The 27,068-nt window shown below is 41.8% G+C and overlaps 1 protein-coding gene across 4 annotated transcripts in view; it reads right to left on the reverse strand.

Moving 5' to 3' along the window:
* Positions 1 to 15,526, reverse strand: part of DOCK10 (dedicator of cytokinesis 10) — a 162,611-nt gene extending 147,085 nt beyond the window's left edge. For 2 of the 4 annotated variants that reach the window (XM_055816762.1, XM_055816761.1), the window contains exon 1: positions 15,360 to 15,526. In XM_055816762.1, coding sequence (XP_055672737.1) covers positions 15,360 to 15,473 — 114 coding nt within the window. In that variant the 5' untranslated portion in view covers positions 15,474 to 15,526. Of the gene's footprint in view, positions 1 to 9,604; positions 9,761 to 15,359 lie in introns of those variants that run through there. The other 2 variants (XM_055816764.1, XM_055816765.1) reach the window with 2 other exon arrangements.
* Between the last annotated feature and the right edge of the window lie 11,542 nt (positions 15,527 to 27,068).

The following is a 27,068-nucleotide window of genomic DNA, read 5'->3' on the forward strand; positions in this document are numbered from 1 at the left end:
GGCATTTGACAGCCATATGTTCCTAAGTAACTCCAGCTGAAAAGTGCAAATGCATAAGTAAATAAATATTACAGACTACACGCTGGAATTTTAATCTCAAAGACTGTTCTATTGTTGTTTTTTAAGGAAGTAAACACTCTGGTTGTCTGTGCTGCCAAAGCTTTCATTAGAGGATGCCATATCTAAGTGAATATATGATGATACATACAGATCCCCTTTAAATATACCGCTTTTTCACACCAAGGAAAAAGATTCTCAACTTCCTCTTAAAATTTTGATAGGCATTAAGATACAGAGACAGCAACTGCTCACTTCTGCTGAAATTTACTCCAACATAAAATTAGTGCTCTAATTAGATTCAAGTCAGAAGTTAACTATCATTTATCACTTTATATGTACTATTACAATGACTTCATGGTAACACAGAGCTGCAGCCACCAGAAGAGCTCTCACCTTGCTGTCATTTATACTTTTGTCAAACAGCTGAGCAGATTAGGAACAGTTACATCTAAATGAAGGCATACACACACAACTAAACACGCACTGTCAGTTTACTCTCTCAAAATCAGTGTCTTACTGTTGATGCTAAATTCAACATGACTACTCTTCACAAAAGATCAGGTTGGCAATTTACCAATGAGACTGCTGGGGCAGATTGTTGGTGGCATACGTAAGCACCAAGAAATGGAAGCCACAGCATTTCAACTGAGACACCTAGAGAACGTGTCCTCCACCCAGCACAAACTTAGCAGCAGATCTCACCGCCCTGTGAAGCGGCACCCTCTGGCTTTCAAATCTTATGTATCAGCATCTGATTTTAAAAAAACAGAAGCTTGAATGCTGGCCATAAAAGACTGCTGCTCCCCAGTAGGAGGTACTACTCTAAGTAAAGACATGCGGCTGAACATCCTGTTCACATGACTGTCAGGGGAGAGAAACAGGCACAGTGAAAGGTCGAGGGAGGTTCACCTCTATCTTGGTGGTGCTGCTACCCTTTGACTGCGGACAACACTTGCTTGGGGTTTCAAGAGACAAGGGTACAATTCCTTTCAAGAAAGTAGCAGAGATAATGGCTCCATCATCCTACTCCACATGTAGATTTATCTGGTGATCCAGGAAGCACATCAAACGGAACTACAATTACTATTTGACTTAAAAGTGCTGAGGAACCCAGCATCTGCCTGTGACATGCGACTTCTGAAAGCTCTAACCTGATCCAGAAGAGCATACCACACCAGCATGAGCCCATACTTTAAAAGTAAATCTAATCCCACTTTCCAAGTCAACTATGCAGATAGAAATCTGAAGATGCTACACTGCAATCAAAAGAATGGGAAGTCCTGTATTTTTTAAGCAGAATCTACACAATATATTTAAAGTAACAAATACATTTTAATTTGGCTGTTACTGCCATTGTCTATCCCACTGTAGCAACAAATGTTGAAGCCCCAGATGGGTTAATATTTATGAGAAAGTCAACAGAACAGGAAATAGCGTTTCCTGCCAAACTGTCTAAAAGCAGCCGTACCGTTAGCACTTGCACTTTGCTAGTTTATACTACTGTTATCTCACAGACATACACACGCACACAAAAAATATCTCGTAAGCTGTGCCTGTGATAATAGCAACGAGAAAGTATTATTCTTTAGTCACGATTCAATTTTCATTTATTTTCATACCCTTAAGACAGATAAATATATTTTTAAATTGTCCTTGTTTAGTAATGATAACAGGATCTGTTTGGCATGCTGGTTATGGAGAACACCTGGAGCTCTGACACAGGCAAAAAGAATCAGACCACTGTCATTCTGCCTTATCTTTTTTGCCCTATATATGTTAACAGCAATTAAGCAAATGAAATCAAGCTGCCTATTACTTCCATGTATTTTTCTTCAAGAAAGGAAAAAAAATCTTCATAAACAAGAATCAGAGGAGAATGGCGTGCTAATGTGCTAGGCTTTTGGTACTGAAGGCACCCATCTTAATGTGGTGCCCCTTGAGGCACAGCTATGCCAGTATACAAAGTTGTTAAATCAAAAGCTAGCATTTAACTGGACTTTAAAATAAAATAAAAAAAAAAGAAAAGTGAGAGACAGCTCCAAAATGTAAATCACCCACCACACACTTCCCCCCCTCCTTGGCCAAGAACAGCAAAAGAAACACAACAGGCACCTTCTCAGACAGCTCCAGACATTTGTGATCCAAAGGCTCACCCTTACAACAGCCACAATTGAAAGACAAGAAAAATATGATGATCTTGTCATGAAATATTCCCATTTAGCATCATCTATCTAAGTACTAGTAACATTACAAGAAAATCTATCTAGTTCCACTGATTCAAGCCTCCAAGCAAATAAAGAGGGAGGGAAGAAAGGGACAGAGTAGTAAAAAAAAAAAAAACCACCAAAAAAACAAACCAAAAAAAAAAGGGGGTGTGGGATGGATGGACATGAGAGAGAAGATTCAGATTTCCTTTCATTTCTTTAGTTTTAATTCCTGTAATCCAACCACCCATGTAATGCCTCCTTATTTTTAAAGATTTCATCCCTTGAACTGTCAACAGTCAGTTGCTACATGTCCTTTTGTAAAATGGCATCTGTTTTTTCATGGCAAAATGGCAAGGCCCACTTTGCTGCTGTTCCTTGACAGTGATCTTCCTCTTAAAGCACATCCACCTTCACCTCTGCACCTGTCAGTAACACAACTGAGGCTTACCAGATGCAATGCAAACTATGCAAGATGGATTCGAGAGGTGCTGCTGGGTGATGTTAGAGCCACTTACATTGGCTGGAGCCACCACATTGAGCAGCAACCTCTCGTTGCTGCAGCATGCAGGTTTTATAGCTCAGTTTTTCAAGCTCCAGTCATAAGTCATTTGCTGACTCCCATTTTTTATCACACAAACACTTTCCCAAAATAAAGAAACTCACTTTTTCAAATCCAAATCCTTGCCAGATCCTTTAGGATTAGGAGTCTTGCAAAAAACACACTGGGAAATTAGTGGCAGGGCACAAAGAGCAGTGTAGTGGCCCTTACAGCTTATTCTGGCACATCTCAGTATCCACCAGCACGGAATTTAAGTGCCAAGTATCTCTGCTTAAAACCCCAAAAAGCACGCATATCACATTATTCCAAGGAAACAGATTTCATTCCTGGCAATTACCTATTTACCTAATTCTATTTAAAAATAGGTATAAATCTATTGATACATTCACACATCAAGACACTGCACTGTCTTCTATGCTGTACTGAACAAGGAACCACTGATACAGAAATTCTTTAAGGAAAGAGACATAGCAGAGTGGTTCTTTACAGAAGAGTCACTACCTATTATTTGAATTATATTTTATCTAATAAACAATCATTCAAGTAGCAATTATCTACACAAACCCATTTGTTTAATGTGAAACTTTAAAGCTAGGAGAAAGGCATATTACCAAAGCCAAAGACTTTACACTGGCAGTATGGGGGTGAGAGGCATAGCCAGACAGAACAATACAGGACAGCTGCTCAGTGAAGCCAAGGAGCAGAGAGATTATCAGTTTGAAAAACCGGCAAGGAGAATTCCTGGAACAAATGGGTTTTAAGATGGCCTGGATGGCAAGCAAAGATAGGGTGCCTGACAGACAACCGATATACTGTTCCTTGTTCTCACAGGAGCACTAACGGAGGCTCAGAGACAAGCGGAAGACAAAAAGACCATCAAGGACTGAGGACTGGAAGGGGCGAGGGCAGCAAAGCAGGGAGTGGGTAAACAGAAGAACGAAGAAATGCGAGTAGTATAACATTTAAGTGCAACAAACAGGCCATGCCTAGTCAATTTGAAGGGTTCTCATTTTAAGGGCAAATATAAAAAGAAAGAAAAGAGGAAAAAAAAAAGGAAATAAACCTCATATCAAGGCATGTCAGTTGTGTCCTTCTGTACTACTGCTCATCCATGTTACTGTGATGCAAGTAACTTGTAACTCCCACTTGAAACCAGTCTGCAAATAGTTATACCCTTACCCCTTCTGGAGAAAGGATACCTGGAAGGCGGAAAGTATTTTACTGCCAACATCCACATGAAGCTGGAGCTATCATTCCTACATAAAAAAATCATGCCATCTTCTTCCATTTCCAAAATGAGAAGACTTAAATCACTTTGATTTGCCACGTTTCATGAGCTCCAATTCTTTTCTAAAGGCTACAGAAACATGTGAACACTTGGGTATGTATTTGAAATATGAAAAGAAGAAGCAGGAGGTTTCTGAAGGACACCTGATGGAAAGTTATCACCTACCTAGACTGCAGCTTTTCCTGTGTTTACAAGGGATTTCCTAACATCGCTGTTAAACCACAGGTTATTATTTGACCAGGAAAGAGGATAAGCTAAATTTCTGCTCACACATCTCCTCAATTTGTTTGGGAAGTTCTCCTAATTAACCTCCAAAACAGTTCTGATTGATTCCGAGGAAGCTATGAGGATAAATTCATGCAGTACTGAAGAGACCAGCAGAATTGAATTCTACTTAATGTTCTATGACTTAGTTTCCACCACTGCTTGCAATTTTAGCTGTTTAATGAAACTGTGTCAGCAGAACAGAAGCACCGTACAATCCCAGAGCTCAGAGAAAAACAACTGTTACTCATGTAAAAGGCAACTGATGCTTACAGTGAGATGTGAGCTTTGGAACAGGGAGATGCTTTTTAGTAACTTGCTTTCAGATGAGAGCTGTGTATGATATTGCACTTCTGCATTGTTACTGTAATTGCTCTTTATCCACTGTTGGAAGTCCACCTGCTACACATGAATGGAAGGAAAGAAAGTGTGCCTATATACTGACAATGGAGACGTGATAGCTCAGCACGTATTTCAGTATGCATTGCAAATATGTGACTACAAAAAATACAGGCCACATGATATTCTGGAATAAATATCAAAGTCTGCTCATTACTGTTTGTAATACTTACTTATCACTCCCTTTCTCTCTGCACACAGAATCAGAGGTGTGACCCAGGACTTGTTTTCCCAAGGTCTCTCCCTGTCAATACACAGTTGTTCTATATTTTGTTCCTGTATTTTGTTCCTGTATTTTGTTCAGCATAGCTTAAAAGTTCAACACCACGAAACAGTTCCACCCCAAGGATGTCCAGATTTTGGCCCCTAAACCACTTTTGATACTTGAGACCATTTTTGAGGCTCTTCAAACTAACTAAAAGTGGGGGGTGGGGGGAAAGGCAGCCAGGAAAAAGGCCATACATGTCTATCTTGAAAGACAGACTGATATTGCTACAAATACTGCAAGTTAATTTATAGCCTGTGAAATGCAACAAGAGGCATTCCTAACAAAAGACATCAAGCCTGGCACATGCTATGGTACTGGTACTTGCACAGCAACAGACAAAGCTTGCTCACAGGATAGACTCCAAAGATGATTTATCATCTAAACCAGCATAGCCCAACTAATAGTCCCCAGGCTGACTTCAGCCCATCACTTTCACTCTAAAATATTCAACAAAGTCTGAATACTTTGTCCAGGTCTACTCATAGCAAGGAAAGAAGTGCTGCATTTGCTTCCAAAGGGGGAAAGGGGGGGATATGGAGAACGGGCATCCTTCCCTCCCTCTAACTGCAAATATATCTTACACAATATCTGGACATGAGCAGCCTTTACTTTCTCTGTTCTGCTGGCTTGGACTATCCATCGGGGCTGCCAGAGCTTGCGCAGGGCTAAAAGGGCAGGAAGGCAAGGGTTGGAGAGAGGATAAGGAAGAAGTAGCAACAAGTACCTCACAGAAGAAAGGGATAGAAAAAGTAGTTTCAGGGTTAGAAGCCACTGAGATTCCATTACATGCCACTGTGGCCAGAAGACACCATAAGAGTCGCTCCCCTGCCTCTTCTCACATGCCTTCTCCCAAAATACTTGTTCTGTCATGTACCTTAGGGGACACAACATCTGCACACCAAAGTACCCCAGTGTGCTCATTTCCCCCTCCACCTCCCAGCTGCAGCAGCACCAAGCACACCCACAGTACTAAGCCAGGAGCCTGAAAGGGTCAGGACGAAGACATTTGCTCCTGTTCAGACACTCCGCAAAAGAGTAAGTGGTCCCAAATTTCTTTCCTCACCCCACTCCCCAGCAAGTACTTGCACAAGTATCGAAGCAGAATAAACACTCTTATGAACACATTTATTACCAAACTATGCCATCGTAGATACCAATGATGAAATAACTCTAGTATCCCCCATGGACACGAACCTCAGTGCCCCAAGACCAGACGTGCGTCATGCCTGCATCAAAGCTGACAGGCAGTAAGGGAGTTTGCACTTAAAATAGAAACATGACACTTTTTATTTTTTAGAATTTCAAACCATGCACACAGTGGAGAGGGTATGTGTAAAAATCCAACAAACTAGATATAAGAGAGAACGGAGGGTCTGGGGCAGAAGGGGACCAGCAGGGAAACAGCAGATGGGTAGGAGGGAGGGCGATCAGGGCAAAAAACAGGGAGGTGCAAGAAAAGCAGGGGCTTGTGCCCAGCATTCACAGGCGTACAGGGACAGTGGCCCATGTTAATCCCAACTATGATGTACTTCAGAGCTTTCAAGTGATAAGCTTTGTACTGGTTCTATATTGCATTAATTCTAGTCATGCAGCAAACATAGAAAATGGACCAGAAGAGAGAAAGGCAAGAGGATTTAATCTTAATACCAAGAAGAAATACAAAGAAATTGGTAAAGATGTCACAGGAAAAACTGCCAGCAGCCACGCTGCAGCTCCTAAGGGATTCAGAGGAATTTGAGCGGGGAGGGCAGGAACTGAAATCCAGGAAGGTTTACAAACCCCTCAAAATTGTCCCAGAGCCTAGAAAAAACTCATATCACAAGATAAGCTTCTCACATTTTGAAAGTATTTTTTATTCAGACCATGCCAACCTCTTCCTCCAAACAAGAACCACCCACCCCCACCCCCCACCCCCCCGATCAATCTAGAACAAAGCTCACTGAGGAACTTGCATCAAAACGCAGACACGCTAAACCCATAGTTAGTGTTCCAGGCACCTTTTGAATAAAAGATGTTTCTAGGTTTTGTCTTTGCAGAGCCATTGTGCTCCCCACATGGTGAGCCTTTAACTTAGTCCTAGGAAAAGCAAAGCCACGTGTTACGAGACATTTGAGAGCCCAGAAATTCATTCTTGCCTATAAATTAGAAGTGCACTCCTCAAAATTAGCTGACATACATCAGCCTACTCACAGCTGCAAAAGCAGGTACACCTAGCAGAAAACATACATGGGCAAACAATGCATTTCAATAATGACAATTTAAAAATTAAAATTTGGTCTAGTTAAGCAAGACCAAAAATTTTTTTTTCCTTTTTGCTATGCTGAACATATCTAGTCATTCCAGTTTCAGAGAGAATATTTCTGTACTACTTTTGGTGATAAACTGTAAAACTTAAAAGAGGAAGTTGGGTTTTTTCCTCTATCATATCCAACTCCATTGCATTCATTAAATTTCATTATATCTACCTCATTTAATTTAGGTCAACATGTCAAAGTAACCTAGAATCATGTTTGCTTTAAGTCAGCCAACATTATTCTCAAAGCTGAAAAGTCCAGTTCAGACTCAGTGGTAGAATTGCCTTGTATTTTCTCCACACCGCATGAAGATGGAAGTGGAGAACTACATTCAGAATTAAGAAAATCACTACAGTGTTGACAGCTTACTAGATTTCTGCACAATGCATATACTACCAACTGCGCAACAGCAACAGTGGGAAGAAACTCTAGTAATGAGCTAATTGGTAATTAATAATGAATTAATTAGTAATTTTAAATGTGATACAGTATAGTTTTTCAGTTTTTGAGGTTTGAGGGTTTTTTTGTTGTTGTTGTTTTGGGGGCTTTTTTCAGTCTGCAGAGATAAAACCTTGTTTCACAAAGGGAGCAGAAGATTCTTGTTGGAGGTAGGCATCCATCTCCATTTCTCTAAATTCGCCTGGGATCCCAATTACAGTAGCTACAGCTCACATTGCTGTCTGCACAGTATGAACGCACGCATGTCACAAGCACATCCAGATTTCCTCATCTGATGTATTTTTATACAAGCTTAAATCACATCTACGTTATGTCATCTCAAAACATTACATTGTGTTCCAAAACATGTAATATTTGGGTTCTAGCTGAGAAGTAGCATTACAGCACCCAAGCAAAGAGGTGGATGTTAACTCCCAGAGTACAAGTTGGGGAAGAGAGGCTGGGCAGCACCATCCCCAGTGCTCCAAGGGAACTCTCTCCCTGTATTTGTAAAGCAGTGCGTAAAATTGAAAAACAAAAAAGCAACATCGACCTCTTGCCTGTGTGTGTCATGGGGGGAAAAATGGTGCCAGAGATTACAAGTAATTATTAAAAATATATCTTTAAGTGATGTGTTTAGGTTGTAATGAAGCATCATTGACATGGAGGGGGAAAAAAATAACCGACTGTTGCATTTGTAAACCCAACCTAAAAAAAACAAACAACAAAGGAGAGGGGAGGGGTGGGAAATAAAAAGACAAAAACCTCCCAAGTTTCTCCTGTAAGAGAGCAGCTCCGGAAGGCTTCACTGACACACATTACCATTTAGCACTAAGGCAGCTTGGTGCCCTCTTATTACACTGCTATTTGGAGCCTGTTTGTGTTCAGCACAGAAAGGAACAACGTGAGCAGAAGTCATTTACACTAAGCAAGCACACAAAGGGCAGGCAGCTCTCTCTCAGTTCTCTTACATTTTACAGGAGAGGGGAAAATTTGCCTATTTCAGCAATGAGAATAGTGGGGCAGACTATGAAACAGTCTTAACAGCCAGGCAAATTATTCAGCCATATGGAGCTGGGCAGCCCATGACAGGGATGAACTCTGAGAATATCATTCTAAGTTTTTTACTATAGATTTACTGCATAATCTTGAGCAGTTACCTCCTGGTGTTTGTTTCTTGTCAACAAAACCAGGGACAAAGTTGGCATTTGCTAATATAAGAACACACGTTGGCATAAAACACACAGCAAATACAATCTAGCTTCAGAAAATTATTGCCGAGTTCTGCAAAACACAGGCAACCCTAAACTGGAAATATTACACACCATGCAAGTAAGTCTTTGTTATTTGTGTAACAATCACATCTGTGTCACTATTTTACAGGCTTTTGACCTTGTGCTAGAAAAATTACAAACATGTTTTGACTTCTGGCAGTGACATACACACTGCAGAACTGCCTGTTATAAACCACAAGAATATTAAACCTTTTCTCTGCCCAACTGTCCTCCTCCAAAGCCAACATAAGGCTTAATTTTCTGGATTCTCCTTCTCTTTTCTACTACTGTTCATTTTCTCCCTCTTCAAGCCCCTTTTTTAACCTTGTAAGCAAGGGAAAAAAAGTTTATGTGGCCTCTATAAACTGAGAGCATTTTGAGTTACTCAAGCTGACTCACTTCCCACGAATTTAAAACAAAGCGTTAGTCAAGTGACAGATGCAAAACAACAGTAAAAATTGCATTTAAATCCGAGTGCCTAGGTTTCCCTACCTACTAGATGACTGTCTGGGGTTTCATATTAAGGGCTTATTTGCATGAGTTATTCACCAACCTGATGAATTTTTCTTGCAGCTCTCTTCGTTTCTTTCCTTCGTTTTATTGTCTTCTTCAGTCTCTCCTTCCCCACAAAGTCTTTTCTCTTTTCGCCCATTTTCTCTAATGCTTTTCACTTCTTTCTAAACCATTTTCTTCCCTTCTCTGTCTCCGCCCTCTCTGAGGCTCTCTTCCCTTATCTCCTCTTCCCCATTTCTGCATCAATTTAATCCCTGGTGCCAGTCTCAGATGAAGTTCCTAGAATTGCTCAGGAGAAGACTTTGGCCTTTTTGTCAGCATGCAGAGGAGGGAGCCCAGCAGCTGGAGAATGTGCAAGCAGTGCATTCTTGCCTGTGCCCTTTGCTTGCTTTGCCCTTACATCTGGGCTCCAGCAGCCAGCTGAAAACGATCGGATCCTTGTCAGGGCCACACCACAGCAAGTGTCCTTGGGATACCCCAACTGAAGAATAGCTACAAAGTTACTCATCAGACACTTCAAAACAAAAAAATTGCTGAGAATTGAGACTACTTGCAAGTAACGCGGGTCTGATCTTTGAACAGGTAAGGGATGTTGCATAGCATATTAATGAAAGATAAATTTTGGAATATAGTTTCACAAACAAGGTTCACATGTTAAATACAAATACAGACAACTTGTTTAGTACTTCAGTAGTGCACTGCTTTCACAGAAGGTTGCTAACATTCTAAATATGCCTGACAGGTTTGCCCTGACCAAAGCATAACATCTCAAATGAAAAGGCTTGCAAAAGCAGAACCACCAGCTTTAGGCTGTAGATAATGTTCCATTATGCCTGTGTCATGAACAAACTCTCTCTCCCTCAACCACCAAAATGGGATGAGGCTTTCACTCAATGCTTGTAAGATTTCTTCACCAGGCTATCACCTTGGCCTTAATCAAAAACCCCACAAAAATAAGAAAGAGCCAATACATTAAGAAGTCTTCATGTTAACTCCCAGAGTACAAGTTGGGGAAGAGAGGCTGGGCAGCACCATCCCCAGTGCTTCATAAAAATCTATTAGCTGGTCTGTGAAGTTTACAAGTACACATACATACAACCACACAGAGCCTATTTTGTATGCAGCACCATGGTATATTCACTGTCTGTATAAATGCCTTACTTTGGTTCACCGTGGACAAACAGTAGACATCAGAATATCCTCAGAAGACAGGAGCCATTCACAGGCCAGTTTCTGTCTTTGGAATAGCTCAGTTAACACTGCACCTCCTCAACAGATGAAGTTTTCAGTGTCATTCCATTCATCAGCCGATTCTCAACACGGAAGTCCAATTCAAGCATGGCCATGTAACAAGAAAAGGCCATACAACACCATCCTACAGTATAAGCACAGTCAAAGCTTTGTTATTATTATCCAGGGTACCAAGGCAGTGGGTGCTCTGTGAGGATGTAAACAATATACATTACTCTTCTTCAGAGACAACAACACACCTGTGGAGTCACAAAAAAGTGCCACAACAGTCTGTTACCTACCCAAAACTAGAAATATACAGCTACAATAGAGAATTTAATATTTCTAAAGAACATACCACATAAAATACACATTGGAAACAAACAGAACCTATTCTTTCAGGAGGGAATTACAGCAGCCCCAGGTAAAATAACAAGGAGAGAAACCCATTTTGTGGGGAAGGGAAAGCCATGTAACCCAGCCTTCCACTTGAGAGAGACAGCCAGTACACGGACATCGGATGCCACAACTCCGTGCTTGGCTGCAGCGTGATGGAAAGAAACCGCTGCCAAAAAAAAGACACGTGGAGCAGCAGCCCAGTTCCAGACTGCTATTAACTTGTTTAAGTATGGAAGAGAGATGAGGAGCAAGGCCCCCCACAGCTCTTTTATAAAAACAGTTGTCAGAATACTTTATGTAAAGGATGAGTATTGCAGCCAGCAGTACTTTAGCCAAATTAATTGAGATATGGAAATAATAACCTAACAAAAAGTTTAGCATTACCTAAGCAACCAGCAAGCTGATTTCTAGGAGCACTGACCGGCCCATCCCTATTTTCAAAACTTCCAGTGAAATACTGCTGCAGCTACAGGCACAAACGAAACAACAGATAGATTAATTTCTCTTTCTTGGGCAAGCTATTCACTTTTCCTGGGCACTGGCAGCAAGCACTCAGACGCCAACTTTCAGACAAGACTCTTCTATTAAAAGTAACAAAGAATTTTGCAACAAAGTTTCAAAATACAATAAATTGTTTACCTTCTAGAGGATGCTGATACATTTCACTGACCAGTTTGGTGAATTTCCTTTTCTACATGGAAGCTTAACTAGGCACTTACGGAAACAACCTGAAGCACTGCCACATACCGTTAACACCTGATAGTGCCCCTCCTCCCTCCATCTGCGGAAGAGTTGTGTAATTAATGCAGAATGTTATTACTTGTGCCAAAACCCCTGCAGCTACTACCCCCTACTAACTAGATACATACATATATTCCACCCTCAAACTCCATTTCCATGTTCTGTCTTTCAGGGTGCCACCGAAGCTCCTCTTACACAGTACATCAAATCATAAACACCTGTACTTCTTCCACCCCTTTCCCCCTGATTAACACTGACTCTTCTTTCTTTCTACCAAGAGATTTTTGTGCTGAACGCTAGCAACGGGTTTTCCTGTGTTAAATGAATAAATCTGAGCAAAAGGAAAGGTAAAGTATGCAAAAGAAAAGCAATATATTTGAAAACAGTAAAGAGCTAAAAGACACAACACTCCACTTTTCTCTCAGACACTTAATGTCAAACAGGCATTTGATCCCTGGGCTCTTACCAGACTGCTGAGACACAAATGATACCTACTGCAGGTGCTGTCACAGATCCTGACAGCCCAGCTGCAATTCAATACAGGATAGACACAAAAACAATACCAGAAGGCTTAATTCTTTACACTTTACACCTCTACACTTAATTCTTTACACCTAGTCTTTCCCTAGTCTGTAGCAGGCAGTTATTTGCAGACTGTTGACAGCAGCTGTGCTAGCTTTCAGGGTACTCCAACACAAGTCAGATTCAGTATAATTGGAATATAAGGTACTGATACACCCAGAGCAAGATGCGACAAGACCCAGTGCACCTCACTGAATACACACAGTCTTTCTCTTCTGCAAGAATATTCACTTGTGGTACAAAAAAAGTCAGTACAAGTTCAGCCAGAAATTTCAGGTCCTGCAGGACTTTTCTACAGTAGCAACACAACAGCTTTACCTGAATGGCTGTGTCACCCCAGCTTCCACATGTGCAAGGCACAGAGGCCAGAGGAGCCTCCCTGGAAAATGTGCCTCAACAGACCTGCTGGCCCCAACACTCCATGGTATGGATCCAGAAACACCTTTCGCTGGCCAGCACAGGACATCACAGCTCCATGTGGCAGCCCCAAACCTTGCTATGGACAACCAGCAACCCCAGTTACAGCTGCCAAGGACTCCTCTGCCTGTTAGCCAGGATACACTGGCTAATTCTGCTCACTCTTAGTTAATGTAGCTAGAAAAGGTTTAACCCTGAAGATAACTGCCTTGTACTCTGGCATAAGGTATCTTATAAAAATTTGCCTTTCACAGGCAACATTACTGGCAACCCAAAAAAGGATGGTAAAAAGGATGGTATCTTCATTAAGTTTCCCAGAGCCATACATATTCAACACAGCAAGCAATCCAGACTTCAGAACTATTGTGCCTGCTGGTGAATAAAACGTAACATCTGGAAGTCCCTAAGCGCTCCCACTGCGCAGTATAACTGAAACCAGAATTTGGCCTAGCCTCTTCCAATCTTAACGCAGTATCTTTAAAAGACCATCTTTGCAGATCTGACTGCATTTGCCTCAGATATCGAATCAAAGCCCTGATGAAATACAGCACCAGTATGTCTCATCAGTCAACAGGAAGTCAGACTCACAGAAGTAGTGGACGGTTTTTGCTGCCCCACAACTTACGTCTCGATGTTTTGAAGACAGATTGAATAAAATGCAACTGAAATGCATGAACAGTAATTAAATACTGTATTATTAAGTTAGCAGTGTAAGATCTATTAGCAACACTTTAAAAAAATACTCTCCTCCAGGAAACCAGACCATCAAATTCAGATTTGCTTCATCAATCTCATTCTCTGGGGTTTTTTGCATCTTTGCAAGAGGCACAGCAGAGTAAAATATACTTGTAACAGAACTTCATTTCTAATACTTCAAGATGCAAGGAGACAATACAATAGTTTAGCTGGTATGTGGACTTAAATACACTCCCTTATGGGACAACTACTCAGCACAGTATCTGGGCAGAGTCAAACTACTGTGATAGTTCCTAGAACATTTCCACCAAAACTTCATCCGCAATTAACTGCCTGGCAATGGGCCAAATTCTGATCTCTTTGTGCCAAGAGGGCAAATCTGCTGGTGGTTCAGTTGTAGAGACCCTTCAGGTTTTGACAAGAGCTGATGCCATGTACAACCTTTGCAGCAAGCCAGGAGCAACAATTAAGTTTCTACCAAGCTTTCGCATATTGGAAGTTTGGTAAAGGCTTTATGAAGACTGTCAAAACTGACTGCAAAAGCACTGCAAGTCTAGTGGGGTAAAGGGAACAGCTCGCATTTGGTGCACAGATAGCTAGGAAGCATGAACTGGCTACTGCCTTCAAGTAGAGCAGCCGTTTTAGCGCTCACTGCTCTCTGCTTCCAGTGGGCAAGGCCTCTCAGAAGATGGAAACAACCCACAAACTTTACAGGAACATAGCTGCAGAATTATTTCCCGTTTTATGCAGAGTGAGAACGCACTGCACTTAGGCACGGGCGTTGGATAAACTTTGATAAGCAATGACATTTCACTTACAACTTTCCCTCTTTCAGCTTTTTAGTCTACTTCAGTCTACTTCATTTAGTCTACATTTTAGTCTACTACTAGAAAAGGAAAATATTTATCCGACCCACATGATTCACAGAAATGATATGCTTAATCATCTAAGAAGGAGTCATTCATCTCTCATAACACATAGCTCTAAGTGCAAAGGGATCTCAATATTAAAATGGTTAATGAATGACTCAGAAATGGCTAGTGATTTGAAAAGTCTAGTGGACGTTTCTCTGTGAACTGTAACAATGTCTTACATACCACCATGCAAAGGGAAAATGCTGGTCAGGTAGGGTGGCAACAGCTTGCAGACCTTTTGCGCTGTTTCACTGATGGAGAGACGTGGGGACTGAAGCCTTACGCAATGCAGTTTAGAAGCGTCGCTACCAAAGGCTAGGAGCTGTGTTTGTGCAGGGCTTCGGGCCCCCTTCCATGGGATTTCCAGTGGAAATCACCAGGAGCGCACCCGCATCTGGGTAGCTACGGTTATATACGAGCATGTGGGCGGTGAAGTACCTAAAAATCACGTGACCGACAGCTACTCGGCGAGCCGGAGCGCTCGGTCCCGTCCCCACCGGGCACGCCAGGCTCGCCCCGGCACCGACAGCCAGGTCCTCGGTGTCACTTCATCGCCCCGTGCAAAGCGCGTTCCGAAGAAAAGCAAAGCGGCGAAGCCGCGGGAGGCAGCGCGCCGGAGGAGGGCGAGGGACACCAGCTACCGTCTGTAGCGCCGGACCGGCGGGGCACGGGCGGCAGGCGCGGCGGTACCGGCCCGGCGGCTCGGCCGTGCGACCCCGCGCGGTGCCCCCCGCCCCGGCCGCGCCGCACGCAGCCCTCGGCGGCCCCCGAACGCGCTTCGCACCTGGGCCGCTGCCCGCCGCCCGCCGCACTCACCCGCTGCTGCAGCCGCCCGCCGGCAGCGGCCGCCGCCGCGCTGTGCCGCAGCTCCGCCGCCTGCCCCGGCCGCAGCAGGCTCCGCGTGAAGCGCCGCGTCCGCTCGCCGGCCATGGGCGCCGGCAGCCCCGCGCCGCGGCCGCCGCTCCCCGCCCGGGCCCGGGCGCCGTCAGGAAGCGGAACTGGGGGTTTCCCCCCCGCTCGCCCCGCGCGGGGGAGGTGTGCGGGGCGGGGGCCGCCCGCCGCCGCCGCCCGGGCCGCGGCCCCTCCCCGGGGGAGCGTCGCGCCCCCGCCGCCTTCGCTGGCCATGTGCGCCGCGGCCGAGCGCCCGCCCCGCACGGCGCCGCGGGGACGGCCCCGCTCCCGCCCGGCAGCCCCCAGGCGGCGGCGCGCCCCGGGGGCGAGGGGGGCCCGCTGGGGGGCCGGGGTGCGGCGGGGAGCCCGGGCGGCGGAGGCAGCCCTCCGGGCGGGCGGCGGTCCCCGAGGGATGCTCCCTCGGGAGGCCGCTGGGACGGGTTCGACGGAGGGAGAGCTACCTACTGCCGCTCGCCGGGGTGGGAACGCCGGCTCACCGGGCAGCCCCGGAGCCGGGCCGCCGGGTCGCATGAGAAACCGACTCTCTGGCCAGCCCCGCGGCTCCGAGCTGGTTGGGAGCGTTCGCCGAGCCGCAATGGGTGCTGTGGTCCCTGCACCAAGTGGGGCTGGATGGCTTCCAGCCCTTCTGCCAGTTGGCGTGGCATCCCTGTGTTTCTTCACCATGGAAAACTCTGCCCATACACAAATTTAGCCATTTAAGCCCACAGAAGTTACACAATAGTCACGGCTCTTCCCCCAGCAGAGCGATCCTATCTCCTGTCAGTAGGAATACAGCTTTATGCCTTAACACTAAGCTGTGGTGAGGAGAATACAAGATTGCTGTGAGAGCTGTGTCTGAATTCCTTCACACAAGAACACTTGGGTTCTCCTCTGCCATGCAGAGTCTTCACCACTCAGTTACACTGGTCGGTGGGTGACAGGCGGCGCCTGTGAGTGACTGCACATTTGAGTGCGTGCCAGTCCCTGTAAGACAAAACCGAAATAAAATCCAAGGAACTTTAGGTGTCATCCCCGACAAGGCGATGATGCTACAGAAGGGTGAGGGCAACACTTGAGGCTGCAAAGGTGCTCAGGCACAAAACCCCAACAGAGTGAGTTAACAGCTAGTTAGACTGTTTTATTAGAGTTCAATGTTGCAACAACTCCTGGCTTAGATCCTCACAGAGGAGCACGCTAGTTTGAGGCAATTGGCTCTAAGTCTCTGTAGGTACCTGTGTGCTATGAGCTGCAACCTCTGCATAGCTCCTAGTTCTCTCCTCCAAAACTTACTAAAGATACCAAAGGCAGCAATGATAAGTGGGCATCATAGTCCAGAGTTTAAGAATTCCTCTGCAAGGGAAACATTACCCAGTAAGGTGAACTATCTGAAGTGTGTTAAGTGCCCCAGAATTGGTTTAAAACAATTAAAGACACTACTCTAAATATTTCTAGCTTTCAATGGGTGTTACCTTGTAGTGTCTTGGAGGTTATACTTGTTTGAAGCTAAAGCTCAGTAAGAAAGTACTACTGGATTGGGAAAGTCTTCTTGCTCTTGATAAATGTGACACAAGAAAATATTGAAAGATGGAAAAAGGAGACTCCATTCACTTCGCAGATAATCCAGATAAGGCTCATTATAGGAAACTGCAGCCTGATGTTGCAAAGAAGAAGAAAAAAAAAGTTTGTAACCTGAGTGACTCTAAAGTATTCTGCCTCAACACAAAGTTATAATTTACAATAAATTTGACTGCAATTTGTTGCAGAGAGCAGAGAAAACACATTGCATCTGTGAGAAAGAATGACAATTAACAGTTTCTTCCATGCAGTATGTGCATGTACATTCTGACAAATGATTTTAAGAAAATAATCACCATAATCCAGGTCAGGAACCTGCAGCCAGCTCTGCCTTTAGGCACAGTACTGTTGCCCCTGCTCAGATGTGGTCAGCTCTGTGGTCGGGCAATGACAGCCTGTGTTCCACATTACTTCTCTCTTCACAGCTATGCATGTGCAAGCTAAGGGTTGAGCAAATGTGCAGATACTTGTCAGTGAGCAGCTGGCCGCTTAAATCTATTACTAGACATCAAGAAATAAGAGAGCTAGCTGTTTCTGCATCAGAAACATTTTCAAGCCTGCAGGAAAGCAAGAAATATCCACAAATACTGAAACAATTAGCAAAAAAGGCAGTTTGATTAAATAGAACACATTTTTTTAATATAATCCTCTTAAGTAAACATTCAGCGATAGTCTGGGCAAGGAGCTTTGTCAATGATGAGCCAAGTCTACTGCCTCTGAAATTGTCATGCATAGTGCAAAGCACAGGTGTCCAGGTTTTTACATGCAAATGGTTGTTTACCAAGTAATTATTATGCTAAATTAATTATTTTGGTTTCTTTCATAGTTCCTCTTTATTTCAGAAGTTTTTTAGTTTTCAGATTTCGACCAGTTGTTACACAGGGCCACTGTACTTCTTAAGAGTCTTTCCATTTGATTTCAGGTATCCCATAGTGTAGTTCTAGCATGACTGCTAAAAAAAAAAGTATGTATGGTATATCCTGTTGATTCTCCACCCTTAAAAAAAAAAACTGTTAGCTTGATAAACACATAATTAGCATTAGTAAAACACCAGTAACAGCAAAGTTGTAACTTTGGATATTCAGTAAGTCTTAGGCTGGTGATCCGGAGTTACAGAAACAAGTAATTCTTAAAATAAGAGTTTGAGGTCTGTTCTTTGTCCCTGAAATGGCCATTAATTTGATTAGTGAAAAAGTTGTTTCATATATCTCTAAGATGAAGCACACAAATTTCAATGCAAACATTTTTTTCCATTGACATAATGCCTTCCCTCAGCCCCCTGCCTCTTCTGTCACTATTCACAACCTGAGTTCTGTACCGTTCTCAGCACACACTAACTGCAAAATGAAACTCACTGCTGCGAGTTTCTATTATCTGAGCTGCAAAAGACGTAAACATACTGTATAATGCAGCTTCATTTTCTTTTTGGCTTTGAATTTCTTCCTGCCTGCAATGAAATGAATTCTCCTGTCCACGTGCCCTTTTCCATAGCTTCTAGAATAATTTCAAGTTGTCACTGACTGCTGATGCAGCCACTTGCACAACATGGAATTTAGCAATCTCCACCACTATTAATAGCACAAGAAAGTTAACTATTTTAACATGATTTTAAATGCAAGTGCCTTTTAAGTTGGTTCAGTAATTCAGAAACTTGTAAGACCTCACTATTCACTTCCCAACTAGTTCCAAGTCCATCTGATTTATTACAAATGACAACATTGCACAGTCCTTAATGATTCTGCCACCTGCAGAACATGGCATACAACCAGCCTGCAGGCACCTACCCTTTACAGGAGGATTACAACTGCTCTTGAGCACAGTTCAATCTACCAAGGCAGAACAGCCTCACAGGACTGAGTGCTTTCTCCCTCTGTAGCTGCTACCTGCACTGTGTCTGGGTTACTTTTCCAAGACTTGACTTCCCTTGGCATTTTCATTTGACAGTGGGTGAACTTACCAAATTACCAAGGTGACACATCTATCTGGAGTTTTAACGCAGAGCCAATAATGTCATAACTCAAAATAATAATAGAAGGAAATGAAAATATGCAAACAAGATATCTCCTTCAATGCTCAAATTTAAAAACTACAGAATTAATACTCTTGGAAATGCCTCTAATATCTACATTTATAGGTCCACTTTACTGTAAAGGTTATACTTTGTAAAACCAGCTTTTAGCTTAAAAGATATTTACTAAGAGAAGTAAGTTTCTAACACTTCAGCTAGCTTTTCCTTTTCAGTGTAGTTGCTTGAGTAGAGGCATCGCTGTCATCAGTAAGGCTATTTTAGCAAGGCAGGTAAGAGGGCCACAGGGTGGCTCTAAATATTTCAGGATTCTTCCTATGGCCTACCCCATGTACAGGTTCTATACAAATTTAATGATTTCTGCTAGATTTGTAAGGATGTAGGCTGATCACTTAAAAGATACAACTGACTGATAAGAGTGGAGCTATTAATAGTAATCAATTAACATGTATGCATATCTTTAATAATCAGGATCAAGTAGGTAATTAAGTGTAAACCTCAAACACCAGGCAAACATGTATCCTTTTTATAAGGACTTATTACTAGAAATCACACTGCTTTGTGTGATTTAGAAGATAAGCGTTGTACTTGTTTTACAGGCTCATCAAGGTCAGAGTATTTTCCCTTAATTATGGAATATCAGATCTGACTTCATATTTAGTTACATTGCTGGATCAAAATTCTTGTCCTTTTAGAGTGTTAAATATAAGATGTTGAGAAGAAAAGAACATTGCAGGAAAAAATATCTGCTGTATTGAAAGGATACTGTAGTATTCAAGTACACAATTTCAATAAGAACAAAGAAATATACATATTTAACAGTATGTCTGACAAGACAAAGGAATGCAATTAGATAAGTGACGAGAAAAATGAGTATAACGTGTGGATCTGACCTCATCCATACCTTTGAACAGTAAAGATACAATCCTACCACACCCCCAAATTTTATACTACAAGAAATACTTATTCATCCAAACCAGTTGTTTTGGGGTAACTTGGTTTTGCCTTGAGAAAAGAATGAGGCATAAATTGTGCATTGAAGTCAGGAGAAAAATCCTTGATCCTGTTGGATTAAGAGCAGGCATCCCCCCGGGAAAGAACAGGAAATATTCTTATTCCATTGAGGAACATATATTCTTGCAATAACACAGCAAGAAAAGTCACCTGTTACTTGAAGATACAGATGCAACATGACAAGTGACCTAAGTCTGCCTTTACAAGTGCCTCATGGGACAAGTGGAACTGCTATTTTAAAAGACAAAACTAATTACCATTGGGGATAAACAAGGAAAGCAAAAAAATTAAGGGAAATATTTTTACTCACAATTGTACTTGGTGTAAGACATGTAAAATGCGAGGTTGCATTGTAGTTATTTAATGACAAGAGGGCACATTCAGCATATGGCCTCCAGCTATCCCCCCACAGAAGCTGTAATGTTAGAGCTGCTTCTATTGAAGATTTAATATTTACTGACAGTTTTTATGCAGCAGCATTTGCATGGTCCTAAACTTGTATAATGTTAAACATAAAGGGGGCACTACCTAATGGTTAAAGCAATAGTCTGGACATCTGGGTTGATTCCTATTCTGCAGAATTTATCTTACTCTCTTTGAGTTTCCTCTGAAAGATAGAAAAAATAGCACTTTGCTACCTCAACATGGATGTAGTTTAAAGGTGTTCAAATGTTTAGTTCACAAGGTCCAAATGAGTAAGAAGGCTAAATATGGCTGTAAGTAAATATTTTTAGGAAAAAAAAAAGAAATTAGTCCTAATTTAATGTTAATTATTTAAAACTGTTTATCAGTCTCAGACATATCTGGAGTTTCACTAAAAATGTTCATCTAAATACTATATTCCATTTGCTGGCCAGCTGTACAATTCCCATTAATCATTCTCCACAGTAAAAAGGTTTCAATACTTTCTCCTTCAATATGGTACAAGTGCAAGATCAATAGTTTATAAGACATGCAGACACTACATTAAGAACAACATTATAAACACCTAGCTAGAAGATAAAAAAAAGTGCTTTCCACTTCAGCTGTGCAAAAGTAAACCCTTGAAATTGAAACAGCAGTATTAGCCTCTTAGGAGATGATACACACATGTATTCATGCACCTTTATGGAGCAGAAGCATTATTCAGTGATTCACAAGACACTCATCTTTTATCCTGCAAATGCTTTGGCATCCACAGGAGTACAGACACCCTTAAACACAGAATGCCTTTCTTAAGTATGCAGAAAATAACAAGTTTGGTGTTTATATGTTTCACCCTGCAACACCTGAAAAGTGGAGCCTTTCTAAGATTCATTCTTCACGTCCTCTCTCTGCAATGTCATTAGGTCCACTTAAAAAATTCTTTTAAAATTCTATCATGGAAGCTGCAAGAGAAATCACGTCAAATCAATTTCAAGTTTATCTTAATCACTGGATGACTGATATGTTCTCAATTTCAAAATATTTCTCCATTATCAATTACATTAAATATACATTGCCGAGAGACTATTTGGTATGACCCATACAATTTCTTCATGATTTAATTGCAACACCAAGCCACTTGTAAATAGACTGAGGTCAGCTGTCATGACATGCACATATCCATGTCATATTTTGCATTGGTGAAATTGCATATAATCACACAAACAGAACTATAGATCAAGCAGGCTTTACCTTTTAAAGTAGAAATTCTATCTGTTCCATGTAGCAGTTGGCAAGTGTGCATCATGATAACTATCTCTTTAGTTTGAAAAACAAGGAGAAATATCAAATGAGAAATAAGAGAAGCTTAAGGTAATTCCACATAATCACAATCTTCATTTAGGAATATTCAGAGAATCTTGAAACTTCTAGTAAGAGCTCCACCTGTAAAATTTTCACTATACTTATAGATGATACTAAAGGCAAGATTAATTGTCTTCAAGCTATTAATTCTCACTTTCACGTCCCATACCTTGATGGCACATATTCTTCTTCCACAGTAAGCATATTTTACCATTTGTGGAAGTCAACCAGGTCAAGAACCTGACCTTTCCATTTTTAAGTGCTGTTTTTCCATGGTACACTATACAAAGTGTACTTGGCATTGAGGACTGCATTCCAGGAGACTTCTTTTTCTTTTCTAAACACACAGTCTGCTTGATTTTTCTATTGCCAGAAATTATTAATATGAAGGGTCTCACAACCTCTAAATTTTGTTTTAAAATTCGTTCAGCCTGCTACCTCACAGGTACAAATTCCCAATGGAGATGAACTGGGGTGGGTGCCGAATGCAACCACAATGGAATGGGTAATCCTCTTCGGTGAAAGCTGGACGTTTTCCTTTTTACAAACAGATATTGCACAAATCTCTTTTCCTTCATGAAAATATAGAGCACATAGACTACAAAGTCTATGGTATAAAAATAAACAGCAAAACCAGCCAACTTCTCTTTACCTCTGCCAAGCCTCTGAGAATCGCACATACACAAATGCAGTCAGCTCCTTTGGAAAGGGAGACAATAACCATAACCAAAGAACAAAGCAGGCAATACAAGTAAGGCAGAAAGGCCAGTATATAGCTCAGTCATTTTAAAAAGGTGGAAGCAGGTTTCAATAGAGTACAGGTCCAGTTCAAAGCAGTAGGAAGTAAAGCCTGAGCCTACTGTTGTCCTTCATGGGGTGGTTGGGTGCGGTGCAGAAAGATGCCTATAGCAATGTACGGCTGCCAGGGCCAGCAGCAGCGGTGGGAAATGGCTACCTTGGAGACTGCAGATTCTGCATGGCAGAACATGAATGAAGAGGATAAATTTATGGGACATGATTCAGTACCTTCTTTTGGCAAGGTAAGAATTTTTTTTGTTCCATTTAAGAAAAAAAATGAAAGAGTGGATGCAAATCTGCCTGCTAGAGTTTGCAGGCAGAGCACTTCACTTGTGGAGGAGGTTAAACAGGGAATGCATCCCACCAGCTTGTGCATCCCTAACTACAGCCAGGAACTGCAGCAAGTGGCCTCTCCCCTTACCTTTTGCCTTCCTCCCCCCATCTCCCATTGGTAAATTCTGCCTGCACGTGTGGAAAAATTGTCCTCAAATGTCACAAGAAAAGCAGAGGCCTTCCCTCTGCTCCCTCTGAGACTGCTGTTCTACTGCCATGCTAGAAAAGCAACTAGGACCCACAGCACCAGCCTAAGCCCCCCTGACTGTCAGGCTGTGCCATAGCAGGGATTTTTGCCTTCAGCATGCACAGTGGTGGGTTCTTAAAGCCTGCTCCTTAAAGCAAAAACATGGCCACATGTGGTTTTGGGGTAAGTTTTGTTCTCTATTTCTCTTCCTGACTCTCACACGAAGTGTTTGGAACCACTTTTGGTTACATGCACAAACACTAGCTGTGAGACCAAGTCTCCCCACTCACTTTGCCACCAAAATGCAAAAAAATTTAAGGTGCCTCCCACAGCCCCTCTGGAATCTTGTCCGGAAACTGCAAAAATGCCTTTGCCAGAGATGACTTATTTTTGGAAAACAAAATAGTTTTGAAGAGCAAACTGATGTAATCTAGTACTCTGTAAAACAACCAGACACCTGCATTTGCCAAGCTAGAAGACTCTTGGGCTCACCCTCACTTCTGAGTTAGACGAATTGAACTAAGTGCTACACTATAAACATGTGTCAGAAAAAAAATGTAAACAAGTATTCTGAAATTTACTTCCTAGAAGTTTATTTTGTCAAAGGTTGCTGCTTTGTTCTTCCCTAATCGGAGAGCTTGTGAAATAAAAAGGGAAATAATCAAATTATCATCCCTGTCTCCTTCATATCCAGTTACAAACAGGTCAAAAATACAAAAAATCTCAACATTTCTCAAGGATGTTGGCAAAAGAAACAGGGGAAAAGGTCCTCACTGAAGAGCAAACTCTTTGCCTAGCAGTTGATTATAACTAATTTATGTAATTAAAAATCTGGAGTTTAATCTAATTTCTGTGAGTTTAGAAGCTGCCTCTGTGTCAGATTTGGTTGCACCATATAAATATTTAAAGTTTGTATGCCTTTGAGCAATCAATTGCTATTTAAAAACAGCAACACTAGAATGGCAATAATCTTACTTTTAATTTAAATTTAGATACAGTCACTCATTTTAATTTATTATGTATTTTAAACAGAAATCCTTTTCACCTATGCAGCAACAAGGTCAATTTGAGGTCAAGCTGAGATTGTAACTCATATAATGTAAATGAAAGCAGCAGGTAGTGTGAGCTTATTGTACACTGGAAAATCTAATATCTTCTTTCTGATGGATTTCTTAAATCTTCGGGGGTGTATGATTAACATCTATAAATAGAAATGCTAATACAGTAACAGAGAACAAAAATACTAAGACTATTAGGAAGTGATCTGATATAAAATGAAAGCAGAGATGGGCATGATATCTGCGTAACTTCTTATGGAGTCACCTACCCAAGGAGACCAACTGAAAATCTGAACATGATTGCCAACGTCAGTCAACGCAAAATTATTCCATCCCACTGACTGCAACAATGGCAGGTGCCAACATCTCTCTCCTTTCTCTGTACTCAAAAGCATTCAACAAGATGGATTAAGAAGTACTCTGCTTAGGGTAACTCTATATACTTCATGTAATTAGAGAAGAGTGTTAAAAAACTCCTGCAACTGTACTCTAAAGCTGTTATCAGATTCTTGATTTTAGTTGGTAGTAATGACACAACACATTATTGAGACTGCTCAAATCTCATTAATGGGACTAAATCCACTGATTTTACTGGACTTTGGCATTCTCCCCCGCATAAGCAAAAGGATTCCAACTTAGCACAGACATACATTTTTAATATGAGAGAAAAACTCTCTCCTGAAATGTACACATGCATTCTCATTCAATTTCTATAGAAATTAAATTAATGTGGCAGGGGAAAGATGTGGCTATACCATTCAAGAGAAGATTTTTATACTAACTACCACTTTCTTTTATCTATATGCTACCTTTTGCTTTGCCATCTGTGCAGTGGAACAAAGAGCCCCTCACTTCCCCAAGTGCAGAAAACAAAGTAAGTTTAAAATATGGCCTTCACTGTTACTTGCTATAATCAAAACAGTCACATAGAATGTTCTTGGTCCAGCTTTTGCCCTCAGCACCCATGATAATAAGCCACCTGTTTTTTACATTTACTTACTGCAACATTTATTATCAACTATGACAGATATTCCCAGCAGGTCAAATCACTGTAACATCCAGGTCTAAATGAGGTTCCACTACAGTCCCACTGTCTCTCAGCAGTTTATAAGGTGACAATCAACTGGGAATGACTCATGGGTAGATCAGAGACAAGGGAATAGAAATGAGATGCTTCTCTCCTAACCACACCTGGAGAGCTGATGGGACTAGGAAAATGAAAATACTTTGGCACTGCAGACAGCAGGTGAAGTTCACAGAAGTGTAAAAAGCAGACCTAGATGCTGAGAAGGTGCCATTTTCATAAACAATTGTTCTTAAAAGATAACTACATTTGGGAAGCTGAAAAAAGATGCAACTTTAAATGTCTTAACACTAAAAATATCAGAAAACATGAGTATTACATTAGTATACTACCTGGGATTTGATACTGCCCATGCATGCAGGCATATATTGCCTGTGTATTTCCCCTAGATCAGTGGGCTGAGTAGCCAGATATCAAATTCTAAAGTCTTTTGCATCAGCATCTGCCTATATGGAAAGTTGTCCAGGTGGCTTTAGCTGTGCCTCTGGGCCCATCACAATTAGACTGCTGCTCTGTTTTCTGAGCTGCTTGGTCTTCCTTAAGGCCATTTCTTCAATTTCTCTTTGGAATAAGACATTTACTCCTCACTTAGCCACAATATGACACAGATCTGTGACACTTAATAGCTCCTTTGAGAGATAATAAGAAAAGCATCAGGGGCGAACGTCAAGATTACTTTTATGACTAGAATGTAATTATTTGTCACTAATGGCACATTAATAATTATAGTTCTCTGAATTCCCAGTTTAACATGCAGGGAGTCCCAGACTGTGCCCTTAAATGTTGTTTTTATATGGACCCCAACAGCTTAAAACTTCTAGGCCCAATTTCTCATCACATTACACTTATAAAGAAGTGGAATGATGCATGCAAATCAGGCATAACACATGCCATAAACAAAAGCATGGATATTACCTGTCTCTCCCTTCTCCATAGGTTCACACTATAAAGTCCCTTTTCAAAGCTCTATCCCTACCCAGCTTTCACTTGGGGTGGTGACACTTAAGTTTTTGCCAGCTGATTAGTCACAGGTGGGAGATAAGCTCTGCCCCTGTAAATGCTTTCCCACCTATAGGGCTAAGTTACAATTAGATGATTAAGCCAGAAACAATAATAATCCATTAACACTAAAACCCCAAGTCACTTGTCATTATTTATTCCATTTTACATTCTCTCTTTTTTCCTCAACTTGCCTCAGCTTAGGTAAAGAAGTCTTTAGGTAGGAAAGACATGTATGGTCATAGGGGTCATAAGAGTTCATCTAGTTTTACCTTCCTTTTTGGAGGCAGGGTCTAGGATATCTCCAAGGCTTTGTATTATGTCCTTCCCTCCACATACCCCCTGCCTTTTTTTCTTCCTGGACTAAACTCTCTAGTTTTTCTAATTGCCAAGACATTTGCCTTCACAGTAACACCATCTTGGTGCTCCTATCTAGGTGCCAGACACTCCTGCATCTTTCTGCTGCTTGGCTAGTTACTCTCCCATTTCATATTTCTGCGTTTGATTTCTCTGAAATGCAAAATTTTGGACCTGGACTGAATGTCAAGAGGTGAATTTCATATCAGTTCTTAAATTTCTAAATAATATATTTGCCTTCTGCATCAAAGCACTCACAGACCTTCCCTGCACAGCATCACCTACAAATGTTAACAGATAATGTTTGTTCCATTCTTATGTCACTAGCGAAAACGTTAATTACAGTTAGGCTGAGGACAGTGCTCTCGAAATTTCCTCCTGTTTCAGCAAACCAAATGATACCTAACCTTTGGACAGTTTTCAACTGGTTGTGTAC

Source organism: Falco peregrinus, chromosome 12, assembly GCF_023634155.1.
Source record: "Falco peregrinus isolate bFalPer1 chromosome 12, bFalPer1.pri, whole genome shotgun sequence".
NCBI lineage: Eukaryota > Metazoa > Chordata > Aves > Falconiformes > Falconidae > Falco > Falco peregrinus.